Source organism: Solea senegalensis, linkage group LG1 (assembly GCF_019176455.1).
Source record: "Solea senegalensis isolate Sse05_10M linkage group LG1, IFAPA_SoseM_1, whole genome shotgun sequence".
Classification (NCBI taxonomy): Eukaryota; Metazoa; Chordata; class Actinopteri; order Pleuronectiformes; family Soleidae; genus Solea; species Solea senegalensis.
The window spans coordinates 17,305,970-17,321,682 of record NC_058021.1 but is presented as its reverse complement, the minus strand read 5'-3'; the positions used below and the strand labels follow the sequence as shown (position 1 = coordinate 17,321,682).

The 15,713-nt window shown below is 41.9% G+C and overlaps 2 protein-coding genes across 3 annotated transcripts in view; one reads left to right on the top strand and one right to left on the bottom strand.

Annotated features, from left to right (window-relative positions):
- The window catches only part of yes1 (YES proto-oncogene 1, Src family tyrosine kinase), a 29,693-nt gene extending 23,285 nt beyond the window's left edge, over positions 1-6,408 (bottom strand). The window contains exon 1 of the mRNA XM_044028510.1: positions 5,962-6,408. The gene's annotated coding sequence lies outside the window, so the exon portion shown is untranslated. The remainder of the gene's footprint in view (positions 1-5,961) is intronic.
- A 3,805-nt stretch (positions 6,409-10,213) lies between these two features.
- Positions 10,214-13,513, top strand: adcyap1b (adenylate cyclase activating polypeptide 1b). Of its 2 annotated transcripts, XM_044046279.1 has the most exons (5): positions 10,214-10,544; positions 10,922-11,026; positions 11,949-12,083; positions 12,524-12,628; positions 13,168-13,513. In XM_044046279.1, the coding sequence occupies exons 2-5, from the start codon at positions 10,923-10,925 to the stop codon at positions 13,349-13,351; spliced, it is 528 nt and encodes a 175-aa protein (XP_043902214.1). In that variant the 5' UTR covers positions 10,214-10,544; position 10,922; the 3' UTR covers positions 13,352-13,513. The 2 variants fall into 2 exon arrangements, with proteins under 2 accessions (XP_043902214.1, XP_043902221.1); XM_044046286.1 differs by lacking the exon at positions 12,524-12,628.
- Positions 13,514-15,713: the final 2,200 nt, after the last annotated feature.

The following is a 15,713-nucleotide window of genomic DNA, read 5'->3' as shown; positions in this document are numbered from 1 at the left end:
ACACAAACAGGGCCGTCCAGCTCTCAGCGGTTTCACTTTCCATTCACACAACTCTTCTGATTAATGTTCCTGAATCCTGTCATGTAATTATAGGCTGAAAAGTATGTTAAAATCTCCCCTCTCCTTAATAATTGGCAACCTTTCCCATTTACCAAATAATGCACCCAGAGGATTTGCTCATAAAATGGCCATGAATAGATCACAAGCTTGAGCGAGCCCACGGGGTTGGCACATGATCTGGCCTGTCAAATTGGTTCAACGCCCACAATCTTCACTTTGGATTCCTTCCTCTTTGGCATAAAATACAGAATGTGGCCTACAGCAAAATCCAATAGGGATGTCACACTTAAATGTGGTTTGATAATAACTCAAAAAAGGATAATGTTTATAAAAAGGAATAAAAATGTCTTGTTTTTAAATTATAAAAAGACTGACTTCTAGCTTATCCTTTCACAAAGACAAGAGTTCTAATTAACTTCTAGAAGATAAATAAAGACATTTCATTTAAAAAAAGACTACTGTCAATCTTTTGAACCACCCAGGGAGAAAAACTTTACTTCACACATTTCCCTCCTGCAGTACGAAAGAGAAAGGCTTTTGCTTTCCCCATTATTCAGCCCCATCTACCCTTTGTTATGGACAAAGAGTAAGCACATTGTGGTGCTCCCCCACAAACTCACAATCCCCTGAGGTACACAAGCTCATACACATGCTAACACGGAGCAGCACAAATGCTAATCAGGGCGCAGATGCATTTTCCTTGTGGTGGTGGAGCCAAAAAGAACCTGAACAATCAATCAAACCAAGTGCTCCGGTTCAATATTCAGGACAACCAGATGCCTCCACACACGGGGGCAGATTAACAACCGCAGCTGGTGCAAACACTGACAGTTTTATTACCGCAGTAAACCAAATAAAACCACTGAACTACACAGCACACGACAGTTTATGCCCAACGTTACCAAGAACACTTCACAGAGCACTGAGGAATTGATTGCTAATAAGGCTACTCCTGCTTCTGGTCAACCTACTGTATGTCCTGTCCTACTGTGACACGTCTGAGTTAGAAATACGCAAGAGAAACGAAGCGGACACACAAACACACAGTGTTTTGTTCTCATGCGACAAATTGACTTAAGTTATGACGGCTCAATTAGACCTCAAAGCAAATCCTGGTCAGATTAGCATGTGTTCTCTCACAGATGGTTTCCTTGATGAAAAATTAAATTAGCTGGGGGGTGCCATTCCTTTAGCAGAACCACAGGAAAACAGTAAAATACCACTTCACACACAGATGTGAGTCATGGATCGCAATAAAAAACACTTTCCTAAGTCGCTCAATATTTATCTAGTACTCATGAGTAATTTATATAATTGTACAAACAGAACAATGTTAAATGAATCCCTCTTGGATGTGTAATTAACTTTATATAACCAAACAAGAAAACTTACATTTTAAATTAGCTTGGGAATCTGGAACAGCTATGAAGCACAATTTTAGTCCCAAGCATTAAGTATTGGAGTACACAAAAGGCAGTACATGTTTAAATAAGTGCTGGGGCCAAACTCCACTGTGTGAAAAAGTGCCAGTGATGCCACGTCTGATTAAGGAGACACAGGCTGCCGCTTCCCACAGTGCCCAATACAAACAACCAAGCTGCAGAGCTGCAGGAGGGAAGCTGTGGCTGTGGCTGTGGCTGTAGCTGATGCAGAGGAAATTCAGAGGGGGGAAAAAAAAAATCTGAACACCACGTGTTGCGATGTCAAACGCTTGACTCCACATTTTCTAGCAGCCTACAGGCTGACAGTTTACATATTATATCACAAAACCACACACATTAATGAATCAAACACGCTCTTCAGCTCCACATCAAAAGTGGACTGCTTCCATATTAACACACCTAAAAATCACATGGCCATTAAGGTCCACTGAACATGTGTGAATAGGAAGCGGAGTCTATGCAGTTGTTTGCTTATGGGCCTTTTCCATTATGCAGTTCTGGCACTATTCGGCTTGACTCGAGTAGAATCAAACCAGCCATTTCTAAAAAACAGCAAAGAGCATTACAGCGAGCTGATGTCCGCAAAAACACACATCGGTCCATCACCAAGCGAGATCTGGGCGTTCCTGTGTATTTGGTTGCTGAAAAGAGGATCCAAAGAGATAGGGAAGCAAACTGGACGCGTATATAAAAATGGCATCACTGGAGTCTCGCGCAGCCATGTTGTGATGACCCTGTCCACATTATGAAGTAATAATGACGGGCTTGATAATGACATGCCTGATACCCAAACCCAATCAAGTGGTGCTAGAAGTGTATCATGGAAAAGTGCCATTAGTTTCATAAAAGTACTAATCGCAGGAAACAAAAATGGTGGAAAGTAACAAAAATAATTCTCCAGTAAAACCAACAGAAGGTGTAACTTTAAGCTAGCTGAACTGCGTTCAATTCAGAACAATTCAAGAAGTGAAAGGCAGCTAACTGTGCTATTGTTTTCAAAGATCTCCAGTTCTGCTCGTCCACACTAAAATGACAACAGTGACTTCAAACCTAGTTATGTTCTCTGGGCTCATACTGTATATGGTAAAAACGTCTTGAGTAGAATTTTATGCATTTTTTTTTTTCAAAACAAAACTGTGGATGTAGTCACTGAGGCATGCAATGACACCCAAGTCTTTCCAGTTCCAAGGAGAAAACAAATGGCATCAGTCTTGGTGTAAAAAAAGGTGACACGTCACAGAAAACAGTAACTATTTATCATGAAATGTTCAGTAAAAAGCTTTATTGCCCATCTGAAAGTGCAGGTATAGTAGAGCTACAGCATGGAAGAACTGTTTACCTCCCATTGCTGCTCTGATTACTCGGCTTAAAATGCAATTCGGGAGAGATGAGGGAGAGGCCATGTGACCTTTGAGCTACTGCGTTGTGTAACCTTTGAAGTCACTCTGAACAAAACTGTGTCTTTGATAACGTATGTTCACAAACTACAGAACAGGAGTATATTTTTTCTTTTCTTCAAGCACTTCAAGTAATACTAACATTGGTGTGAAGTAACATCATCACTGCAAATGAGTAACATGCAACTGTGAAGAGTAACACTAGGGATTCCAGTGCTTGGGCCGTGACAGGAAGTGTGAGCAACTTTGTAATTCATTATTCACATTGTATTTAACACTGTGCAGTGAAGACTGAGGGTTTTCTTTGGGAAACAGTCATCTGACAGATCAGGGCTGGATATGTTGTGAATGACAACTCTAAAAAACTATTTTAAACAAAGCAAAGGAAATGCATTTTAAACTAAAATGTACTGGAGTGGAGATCTCAAATACTTTTAGTTTTTATCCAATCTAGCTTGTTGTTAGGGGTTGAAAGACACAAGATCTCTTGATACTCTGACACCGTCTATCATTACATGGTGGCCCTTTCGTGTGACACCGCATCACTGTGAGGAAAACATGTTGCCACAACTAATACGCAGGTGTGACCAGATTATTACGCGTCATTTCCACCGAACGGCAAACTGTAGTTCAGTTGGCCACGGTGCGGTTCAGAACAGTAAAACAATTGAAGTCGGAAACGGAAACATATTTCAGGCTCGCCATTGTTAGCAACACCATAAAAATGCTCTCTACATGGCATTTTGCACACAGGTACACATAGATGCAAATAGCATAGATGTGAATGGCAAAACTGCAGTGTAAAATGAATAGGGCTATATAAACAGAGAGCATTTACCACTTGCTTTAATCCCTCAAAAAGGCATTTAGTTGCATGCATATTAACAGTCCGGTTTTAGTTGGACTAAGACAATAATTTGGTTTCCTTAATGTCACGTGAACAAACTCTAGTCTAGTCTTAGTCGGACTAACATACATGGATGACGCGATTCAAAGTCTGATTACTCCTGCATGTATGTTCTGCACATGCACCAAAACTTCCTCCCCGGTCTTTCACCCAGAAGCAGAAGGAGACGACATATAAACTGCAGAACTGTTGCCGGAAATCATTACAACACAGCAACAACAAGAGCCGTGCTCCATCTAATTAGTATCAAGGTTAACATGCACATACAGAACCACAACACGATCCATCTCGCCGCTCTCTTTTTTTGTTTTTCTGTGACATAAACGACAAAATTAAACTGATTCAATACAGACTAGCTTAAAGGAAGATACAGCGCCACCTACGGAGGCGGAGTCAGATTTACACGGCCAACAAACCGATTGCCTGGCTTAAATCAGACTACGGCCTTAGCTCGATTAAACTGTGCAGGTTGTAAACGTACTGACCGAGTATCTGTGTGTTACTGTGTGCAAACATCAGCACATGAAGTCTGCAACCAAACAACTGTGACAGATAAATCCTGTGCATAATCCCAGAAAAATAAGCTGAAAGATTTGCAAACACAGGCCACAACTGCAGAGAAGAGCTACGGCACCAGAGGCTGTGAACCATTACTGAAGCGTAACATGGTAATAGCCCTGACACACTCTCTGAGGCCTGGCTCGGTCTTATCTTCAGGGCAGTCTGCCATCTCTGTCAATCACAGTCAGAGGACGGGGCCGGTGGAGGAGGGGAGGGAGAGGAACTTCCTTCCGCATCCATTCATGCTGTTGAGGCCACCTGCTGTGCCTGTCAAAGAGTAAGGCCGGGATATAAAACCGGCCTCCATCTTCAAGCTATAAAAGAGAAGAGCTCTTGTTCTCTGTGTGCACACACACACATCGCCGAGCGTGGATATACTCAGAATGTGAGAGACAGAAATCACTATATTTGTTTAATTTTCAACATACAAGTGTCATGAGTGGGGGCCCTTTTCCCTGTGGCACAGCAGCGTGGAAGCCTCTAACGAGTCGACTGTATTGATACTGCAGAGTCCCTTTTTTTGTGCCACGATGACACTCGAGGAGAATTCGAGGATCCTCCTGTTAAGAACTCAAGTCCCCGAGTCCCAGCCAACACCACCTGTTAATGCTCCTCACTCCTCTGCCAACAGCCCTCTCCATCCCAGCTGTGCGCGTGCACGAATGTGCGTCTGTGTGACGGAGACACGACTGTCCGGTCAAACGGGGCTGTACTAATAGAGGGATTACAGTGGAGGAGGATTACAGTGGCACCAGAGTATAAAAGCACACTAACACACACACACTACATTAACTCCTGCACTAACTGCATCGTAATTACTGTTATGACTGAAAGAAGTTTGGAAAAAGGGCTGAGTAATTAATCCTTCTTTTCTACATGATTGGCAAATAAACATTTGATTGCTCTATGTTTACATGTTCCATCATCAGTGCCAGTCAAAATCTAATACCTTCATTCATTTGATGACCCTGTGTAGTGATTTTCTACCTTGTTTTAAGTCAATAACACATACGTTATTGAAGTGAAGCTATATTAAAAACATAAATATGACAGATTACATCTTCATCACTACCAAATCTACCAGGAAAGAAATGCATGTTTCATGTCTCAGGCAAAAGTGAGGTTCAGTCCAAGTTTGGAGACTATAATGCAGTTAAAGAATCACAGCTGAGGCCTCGAGCAGCTGATTTGTGTGAGTGTGTGTGTGTGTGTGTCACACTGGGTGAGGCAGACACTGAAATGGCTAAACCTAATGTGAAAGAAATGTACAAAGTGATAATGAAAGTCATTTTGTAATTTGAGCTAAGCACAAGACAATAAAGTGTGATTGTTAACTCTATTGTTTTCCTTCATGGATAAAACTGAGTGAGGGCAGCGTTCCAATCTTGTTCGAGGACGGTTTGGAGCTTGTCCTCACAGTGGGAACAAGCCAAGGCCCACGCAGATCGGATTCAACAAAGATCCAGTGTTTCATTACAATGTAACGCGTCGAGGAAACTCTCCTGAGACGCTGATCTAACTTTTCTCCAAGAGTCACAGCTCCACCAGGCCCCGCTCCAGACACAATGTAACATTAGAGGAGAACACTTCTTACCTTCAAAGCGACCTCAGCAGTGTAGTAATGCGGCTACATGCGCCCTCTGATCTTCTTCCACCGCAAGATTTTCTTTCTTGATTTCACGTCAGCAATCCAGATACGTGTGAAAACAGCCGACTCAAGCAATATCTCTCACTCACTCACGAACTCGCACGCACGCACACTCTCTCTAACGTGGACGCTCAGTCTTCCGTCTGTCCCATGCCGATTTACTACTTCACCAGCCCAAAGTCCTCCGCTGGGATCCCGGGTGTTCCTGTAGAGACGAGGAGACACCGCCGGCGGAGAAAATGCTACTTAAACGGCGGAGAAGCGGCGAAACAAACCATGGAAAAAATCCAAGAATCACCGCCTGCTCTCAGGTCGAGGTCGCCCTCGAAGACACACAACAATAGCTGGACAAGGACCGAGGAGCCGACGAGGCCAAAGAAGGAATCATGCTGCGTTCACGGACTCACATGGAGCTCGTTTTTTCCAGATATCCAATGCGAGGAGTCGTCTGCTGTCTGTTTGTCTGTCCCTAAAGACAAAACTAAATATTCAGAAACAGCTTTTAGTTTTTTATGTTCCTATACTATTTGTTCAACATACATTTTTGTATGTATTATATCATTTATACTCGATTAGCCTGTAAAGTGCCTGAAGTCTTAATGTTGACATTTTGGGATCGATAAATCGATAAAACCTCTTTATTTTCCACTTTATTTGACCACCGGTTTAACCAAAGAAAGTTTAAAGTCTAAAACAAAGACTTTAACAAAGTGTGTGTTTTTTCTAGCTGTTGTTTTTGAACAAAGCACTAGCACAAAATAAAAGCGTCGTTTCAGAGTATATCACAGAATTTACATTTTCAACGACTCTGGTCTTTCATTGATCTATGGTCATGCAAGTAATTTCCGACAACAATGAACGTCACACCAACTCCCATTGAAAGGCTTTCCCAGTGTGTGTCCAATATGGCCGACGTCCCCAACAGATAGATAGAAAAGCCACCGTCCCACTCCACAATCACTGTTTATGACGTTTTTTTAAAGTTGTTACTAGTAGTTACTACAATCGTCTAGAATAAGTGTTTAAATTGTATTATTCAGACTTAAACGCATTGGTGTGTTGAACTGATTGCTGTTTCATTGTGCAGATATTTGGCGCCCTCTGTGGTTGATTAATGGGTTTTGTACATACAAGCTATTTATTGACACTTTTACTAAGTGTGTTCACATACAGATGGAGTGCTACACACGCTGTAAGTAGCCCTAACCCTATTGTGTGTAAAGATATGAAAATAAAAGCATATCATGTCAGTAGATAACACTGATGGCAGACTGATGCCACTGCAGATGCTATATGAGACAAGGGATTGTAAAGTGATCTGCTGCCCCCTATTGACTGAGACATTTCTGGTATGTGGGGTGAGTGAGGAAGATGTTTGAACTTCTTCGAGACAAACCTTTCCCATTAAATAAATCTGTGAAGGTTTGTTTTCTAACATGACATCATTTCCTTCGCTTTTAAACAGCACTGTTTATTGTTTAGGTTTAAAACAAAGACACCAATGCTGGTATTCTTCCTAATTAAGCAACAAGTCTAAAACAGGAAAAAGGAATGTATTTTTTAAAAAAGAAAAATGTGTTTCATATTTAGTTTAAATTCTTTGTTTTATTTAGTCATTATAAATCATATGATGCTCACTGTTTTGTTATAATGGGCCACAATAAAACATTTGAAGGAGTACTGAACTGCTCTTTGCACAATCAGTTTTTGTTGATCTGCCCTGTGACATCTATTTCACATTTGTCCATTTGTCCTGACAGAGATTGAGGCTTGATTCACAGATTGCGGAACCCGCCAGTTTTTCCATGTTTTTCTGGAAACATACTCTAACATTAACCTTAATTACTACTGGCCCAATCCTAACTCTGACCCTAAACTTAACAGACTAACTATAAAACATGTCTTCACCTTTAAATTTAGTAGTATTAGTGTGATAGGGACTTGAATTGTGTCCCCATACTGTGACTGTTGAAACATATTTAGGTCCCTACAACATAAGAAAACCAGGTACACACACACAGTCTGGTTTCCATGACATCAGAGACATTACATTGACTTACATTCATTTTCTGGAGATGTACGCTCACCTGAACCTCATCAAATATAATAATAGGTTATGGGGACTTGTTTTTTGTCCCCATGAGGAAGACAAGTCCCCATAATGTGAGTGCGTAAACAGATTTAGCCCCCCCGTAAAACCGTAGTCCTACACCTAACCAGTTCCTTACCTTAACCAGTGTCTCGTTAGGAGCAGGTTTTGGTCTTCATAGGGACTACTGGTCCTGACAAGGTCAGTGTTTACGCCAGAAACACTCCTAAGAGGCAACACACACACATTTACTACTGCAGTGCATTTAAAAATGAGAGCGTAGGCGACACAGTGTTGGTATGAATGCACTGATGGTGTGATCCTGTTTCTGTATTGATATTTGAACACGTATGAAAATGTCCCAAATTTAAGATGAACAATAAAGTTCTATGGTATTATATTTTAACACACAATTTAAAAAGAAAGTGATCTGTTTAATAAAAGAACGTCCCTTGTTCCGCAGCAGTCAAAGCTGACAAAGCTGTATATTTGGTTGACATGATGAGCAGCAGCTTTTACTCATCTTCTCCTTTCCCCCCCTCACATGTCATCTGACTGAGTCTCAGCGGAGCGCACTTGTTCCTCTCACTTTCCTCATGATGGCGCCGTTTGCTCGGCGCTTGGAGCTGCGCCTGCACCTGTCTTCACATTACTGCTCTGCCAGAGATAAAAAAAAAAAAACACGGGTCTTTAAAGTTGAGCTCTTCACAGAAATCACGCACCGCGGCAGGGAAGTTGGGGATAGGCCCACGGTAAATGAGCGACTCTGTTCGTCACGTTGCGTCAGAGTAAACAGAACGCTGACGTGAATCTCTCGCCTCCTTCACTACAACTCTTCCATTGGCGGTGAGCGAGCTATAGGTGTGTGATTCACTCGTGGACACGCAGGGCAAAATCAGAGTGTGCGTGGATCAACGAGGCCTCAGTCACAATGAAGGCCCCTGCGCGACCTTTGACACACACACACACACACACACACACACACACACACACACACACACACACACACACACACACACACACACACAGACGTCCTTACTTCAAATTAAAAGTCTCATTTCACTTGCATCTGCTTTCATGTGTCATTAATATTAATATAGAATTTATACTTGTAGTTTTATTTGTCTGAATTATTAACAAACAACAACAATAATAATAAAAAACTAGCGCCTGGCTACTTTTTTATTTTAATTCTTTCACAATCACCACGTGTTAGCTGATTTTTTTTTTTTTACATATCATATGCAGCGTGCTGTGAAATGGAGAACAATGCTGGGCGAATCGTTTATGAAGACACGTCTCCCTGAAGTGGCGTCTTGCGTCACCAGCCTGTGTTCAAATCAGATTACATAGGCTACCTCGTTTATTTCAACAATCCAAAGGACAGGCCCAGGGCCTGAACGCTGTCACCGCCGCCACAACCCCCGCCCGCCTTTATCAGTGAGCAGTTATTGTAAATGATGAGGGAAAAGTGACCGAAAAAAAGTCAGAAAAGCCGCAATTTGAGACGTTTCCTTTTCAGTACTGGACAGCTCCCGACTCCCCGGGGGCCTTGGGCTGAAGCCTGATCCGCTTTCTATCAAAACTGTCCAGTCACATGACACCACCAACACCACCAACAACAACATCAGCATCATCATCATCACCGGGAAAAAAAAATCACTTTCCAGCTCAATCATAATCACAAACCCCTGAGTGACTGCGCTCATTAGAATGACGCGTGTGGCGCATTGTCCGCAGCAAACAGCAGCAGCAGCAGCAGCAGCAGTGGTCGCAGTGAGTGTGAGAAGGGGGGGACAAATTGATTTGGATTTGTCGTCACGTCGTCCTGTGCAAAGTTAGTATGCATTCACAACCATTTCTGACTCTGAAAAAAAAAGAGAGGAAAGTTTGGAAGTAAACTTCCATCTTAGAATGGAGGGAGGGAGGAAGGGAGGGGTGGGGGAGGGAGGGTGAGTCTGACAGATGCATCGATGGGGAAGGAACTGTACTATTATATTCCGGGAGGAAGACTTGATGACGTCTATAGCATCCTTAATGTGACTTATTGGAGGGAGGGGGAGGGAGGGAGGAGAGAGGGGGGAGGCTTTCGATACATGGATAAAAATCCAAGGCAATCACAGCACAGGACTAAAGTTTAAAGCAACGATGTGTGGACGGACACACGGCGCACTTTGCCACCACTGAGAGTTGTTGCTGCTCGAGTCCCTTTGGCTGCTTTTGTGTGTGTTTAAAGAGAAAAGAGGGCGAGAGAGGCTGTGAATTGAAGGGGAGAAAAACACAAGGAGACGACGCGAGGCGCTTCAGCCAGGGGAGAAAAGATACTACGGTGTCTCTTCTCTCTCACACTCACTCACTCACTCAGTGAACCACAGCCGCGCCCGGATCACATCCTACAGCGAAGCGCTCTCCCTCCTTCTCCCTGCTCTCCTGCTTATAGGTATGTGCTTTTATCTGCGGATTTGTCCTTTAACTCGGGGGAATTTTCATCGATGAAAAAATCAGATTTTTTTGTTTTTGTTTTTTTTTTTTTTAAATAACGGGGCAAATGTTAACCCCCTCTGCACTGCATGGATATCTGCTGCTTTTAATCACTTTGCCTGCTGCATGCAGGGATTCAATTAAACTTTTAACCAAAAAAAGGAAGGAAAGTGATTTTTGTTGCCAGCAAATGGATGCTACGTAAATTTAAACTATGTTTTTTTTTAAATAGTTAGTAGTCATAAAAGAAGTAGATGTGAATTTGACAGAACAAAGAAAGGGCGAGCATGATAACTAACCTGTTTGATGTCTTTCCCCCTTATTCCCTAACAACAGCATGGCCAGTTCGAGTAAAGCCACTTTAATCTTGCTCATCTACGGAATCTTAATGCACTACAGCGTCTTCTGCACACCTATCGGACTAAGTTACCCTAAGATCAGGTAGGTGTTTGCACCTCACGCAGCTCTATGTCCTCACTCTTATGCCAGAGTAAACGTATACATTCTTGAATGCAGCCGAAAACTGCTTTTACTCCACTGTTTCCAAGTGTGCGCGCGTTGGATTTGCACTCTTTATGACACACGGGTGTGCGTAATTGCGCATAAACTAAAACAACAACACAGGAACAACAAACACTAGGGCACACAGAGTATGTGGGTGATTTCAGGTGCATGTGGAAAATGCTTATGGAAATTGCGTAGACGCATCAGTCCGCTGGGACGGTTCACAGAACTCCCCTTATTAAAAATGAGAGCGCAGTCAGAGCGATGGATCGCCCTGGGGATGACGGCGAACTGGCGTCACCAAGGAGAGGCGAGGCAAAACGAATCGGAGAGCTCGAGCCGTTCAACATGTATTCTTCTTCTTTTTTTTTCCCTTCTCTCCCTCTGTGTGAAAATCCTATCCATAATTAGGGCGTGGTTCTTATTTACTATATCTCTCCATCTCTCTCTGCGGCATTCTTTTAATAAAAATATTGGCTCCACACCCACGCTTAACGCGATCATTTTCACATGCATTGTTTCGATTTGTAAATAATTAACGAGTCTGTGTTTATGGAGCAAAAAAAAAACCTTTTTATTTTTTTAAAAAAAGGTGGAAAATAAGAAGATTTTCTCGATTAAATCACGAATGTGGCGAAAAAATAAAGGTGCAAATCACATTTATTAAATACTTAAATTTCTTTTTGATTATTTTTCGTTTCCTCCAACACATTTTGACCTCCCACTGATCTTTTTTTTGTTTTTTTCCCCTGTTTTTTTGTTTTTACGTCTCCATGCTGGCAGCGTCGTCTCCGCGCTTCCCGCGTCCCACTCTTGTGCACTGATCAGATTTGTGATGCCCTCCTCCTTCTCTTTGCAGACTTGAAAACGACGCCTTCGACGAGGATGGGAATTCATTATCCGACATGGGCTTTGATGGCGACCAGATTGCTATACGAAGCCCAGCATCCCTGAACGACGACGCGTACACCCTCTACTACCCAGCAGAGAAGAGGTAAATGTGCTTTCACGACCCCCCAAATAATAATAATAAAAAAGAAAATGCATTTAAGAAAAAAAAAAGGCTTGAGAGGGATGGATTGAATGACTTGTTTGCGATAATGTTTGCTCGTTTTGTTTTCCCCCAGAGTTTCTCATGTTCTTTGTTCAATGTTATTTTCGTACCGAGTAGCCTAAAATGTGGATTCAGATCCTGTTAAAAATCATATATATATATATATATATACGTACATATAAATAAATATACGTATATATATATATATATGAAGGGAAAGCCTGTGCGTTCCATTAAAAGGCACCTGTGGGAGGGTGGGGGACATTTTAGGCTACTTTTGGATCATTCTGTCTGCGCTTTTTTGCTTTTATTTTTGCTGTTTTTTTGTGTTGTTTTTTGTTAAGTCACTGACGATGTGTTTTGGCGTTTTATCATCTCAGACCAGAAAGGCATGCTGAGGAAGAATTAGATAGAGCCTTGAGGGAGATCCTGGGTCAGTTAACAGCGAGGCATTATCTGCATTCTCTGATGACAATTCGTGCAGGGTAAGGGCATTTCTTATAAGCGTTCACCTGCAGTCATCATTTATTATTTTAATTTTAATTTATGTATGTGCAAAGTTAAGGCTGCTGCATCACTGTCTCTCATTTTATGTGCGTGTTATTTTTATTTATTTATTTACTTTAAAGAAAAAATTAACATTCAACTGTTAAAAGAGAATCCACATCATATCATTTTTGTTGTTGTTGTCGTTGTTGTTGTGGCGACAATGAGAAGTGGAAAATAGACTGTATAAGTGACTGATCTATAAATTGATTTTTTTTTATCCCCCCCCCAGGCGCTATTTAAAAATCATGCGTCAGAATAAGCAATGGGCTCCTAATTAATAATTTCTAACTTTTTTTTTCCACTATGCTGTTTATGCACCCCCCACCCCAAAAAGACACGATTAAAGGTCCAACACGTGTTTTTTTCTCCCTTTCTTACAGTAAATTGAGATGTGCTTATTTTAATTATTATTATGATTTGATGTATTAACGCATTTCCGTTTGTTTTCTCTCTCTCTCTCTTCTTCATCCTCCAGTGATGACACCAGCATGGAGGACGAGTCAGAGCCCTTATCCAAAAGACACTCAGATGGGATCTTCACCGACAGCTACAGTCGCTATAGAAAGCAGATGGCCGTGCAGAAATACTTGGCTGCGGTTCTGGGAAGAAGGTACAGACAGAGAGTTAGGAACAAAGGACGCCGACTTGCCTATTTGTAGCGTTGTCTCAGCGCCCAAACTGCCCCCTCCTGTGTATATACATCCAGTCGTTAAATCAAAGTCATTCAGATATATCTGACCAACCAGTGGATTGCGCCTGTGTTCTTTCAACATGTATTTATGTATGAAGTAAAGCCATTAAAATGAATATTTTAATAATAATATCGTTTTTTTTTCTTTTTGTACAAAAGCACTTGATACCGCACAGTTATACTTTGTGGACCAATATTTTATTTTCATCTTTTAAAAATGCTGAAAACAAAACAAAATGGTTAAAAAAAAAACAACAAAAAAAGAACAACAACAACAACAAAGAAGCAGAAGAAGAAGAAATTAGAAAAGATAATTGTGCACCTTCAACGTTATGCTTGAGATCTTAAAAAAAAGAAAAAAATCATCTACATATGCAGAAAATAAATAGATTTTAAAAAGACAATCAAAGTATTGAATGTTATACTTATTTTTGTAACCAACGTTCTATTTTTTTAGTGTTGTTTGTTTGATTTCTGATTTTTGTTTTCCCTCAAATAGGCCCAAAGAAACAGTGAGCATGCTCTGTGCAGGCATATCCGGCTTATCCTAAATGATAGATGTTGCCCTTGTCCAGCCTCCTCCTCCTCCTCCTTGCTCCCTTAATGGGAGCTCTGTGGGTTTGGTACAGCTTGCTTCTTCCAGCAGGGGAATTCAGGTGGCTTGTGTTGAACAGCCTCTCATTCCATGGATAACTGATTGACTAACATTGTCTCTCAAGTACAAATCCAACTGTCTTTCAAAGGGAAATTCACCTGCAGGCTTGTGCAAGGGCACAGGGAAGCCCATGCTGCAGCAGCACAGCTCCACTCGCCTCAAAGTCCCTCACTGTAGGAGGTGGAACATGCTGACAGGACTGAACGTTGCATGCGTGTGTGTATGTGTATGTGCAGTATAGAGGTGACACATATTCACGTCACTGTTGGGTCAATAGAGGTTTTCCTGCTTCAACTGTTGATTGTGATGATGTTGAGCAGCACAAGGAGAGGAGGCAGAGCACGAGAGAAGCAGGAGGTGGAGAGGGACGAGTGTAGCACCTGGCTTACAGTTAAGGGAATATTTAACTTCTTATTTAGTGGTGCACGTGTTTGCTTAGAAACTGCATGCCTTCATGCTTTTTTTGGATTGTGCTATTTGGGAAGTGGGCTGTGTTAAAGCTGCGTGTGTGTGTTTTTCTTCAGCATCACTCCCTCCCCTCCTTAGATGTGTTGGAAATGTGAACAAGGAGTTCTAGTGGTGGTGGAAACTGGTACTGCACTGACTTGTTGGGTTGTTTTTTTTTCCTCTTTCTTTTCGTTGTACCTCCCATGCTTCTTGCATTGTGGACATCACAAGGCAAGACACTGCCTGCTGATTGCCTTTGTCCCAGTTGTTAGAGATTGTTTTGTGTCTGACTCGACAGTGCCACTGTTGAGGCGAGGCTGGTGGGTGTGTGTGTGTTTGTGTGTAAGACGTCCGCTGGGTAATGTGCAAGTGAAGATGTGATGGAGAGATGAGTGAGTGGTGTGCATGGAGGAGAGAAGAGTGTATGCATGAGAGAGAGAGAGAGAGAGAGAGAGAGAGCGAGGTAGTCACACCTGAAGCAATTCTGAAGTGAGGGCGCTGCCAACACCGCCTCATCTCACCTCACCTGCCAAAGTTAGATGAGGGTCAATGAGTCTGATAGAAAACGTCAGACGTTGAATTCCCTTCAGTGGAAGCACAAACAAGATGCGAGTGACAGAGTTTCTGCCCCCTAAATGACAAACGCTGCCCTCCAGCAGAGGGATCTTCCCACTGATGTTTATTAGAGAGATATGTTATGTATTTATTCAATATTATGCAAATGCAGCTTTATGCACCCCTGCAGTCCCATCAGTGGCCTGTGCATCCCCACAGAGAAACTACCAATACACTCTCCAATTAGGTTTCATCCTGAAAGCAACAATGTGAGAGAGTGAGTGTGCAGGTGTGGATGTTTGTGTGCATTTTCTTTGTTTGTGCGTGTGTGTGTGTGAATGAGTGACTGAGTGAAGGTGGAAACAGCTTTTTGGCTTTGGTGCCTTGCGTCGATGTGAGAAAAAAAAAAATACAAAATGAAAAAAAATTAAAATATAAATAAGAATTCGCCACAAGTGACAGATGGCAGATTTCAGTGGCCCTACAATGCTGCAGTCCATTAGCTTACATTGAAACTTCCTTTTACTCTGTTTAATCGCTCGGCTTAGTCTGCCCCGATAGTAGTAGAATTAGGATTTCTTTTTAAAGCATGGCCAATGATTTACCGAGTTTAAAAAAAGAAAAAGAATGTATATGTATATGATGGAGCAGGCAACGTTAGTGTGTTCCTGTG

Bases quoted from the DNA above. Each gene is read 5' to 3' on its own strand.
- adcyap1b (XM_044046279.1), top strand. From the start codon at position 10,923: ATGGCCAGTTCGAGTAAAGCCACTTTAATCTTGCTCATCTACGGAATC. The intron at 12,084-12,523 runs GTAAATGTGCTT...TTATCATCTCAG, and splicing joins TACTACCCAGCAGAGAAGAG to ACCAGAAAGGCATGCTGAGG. The intron at 12,629-13,167 runs GTAAGGGCATTT...TTCATCCTCCAG, and splicing joins CTGATGACAATTCGTGCAGG to TGATGACACCAGCATGGAGG.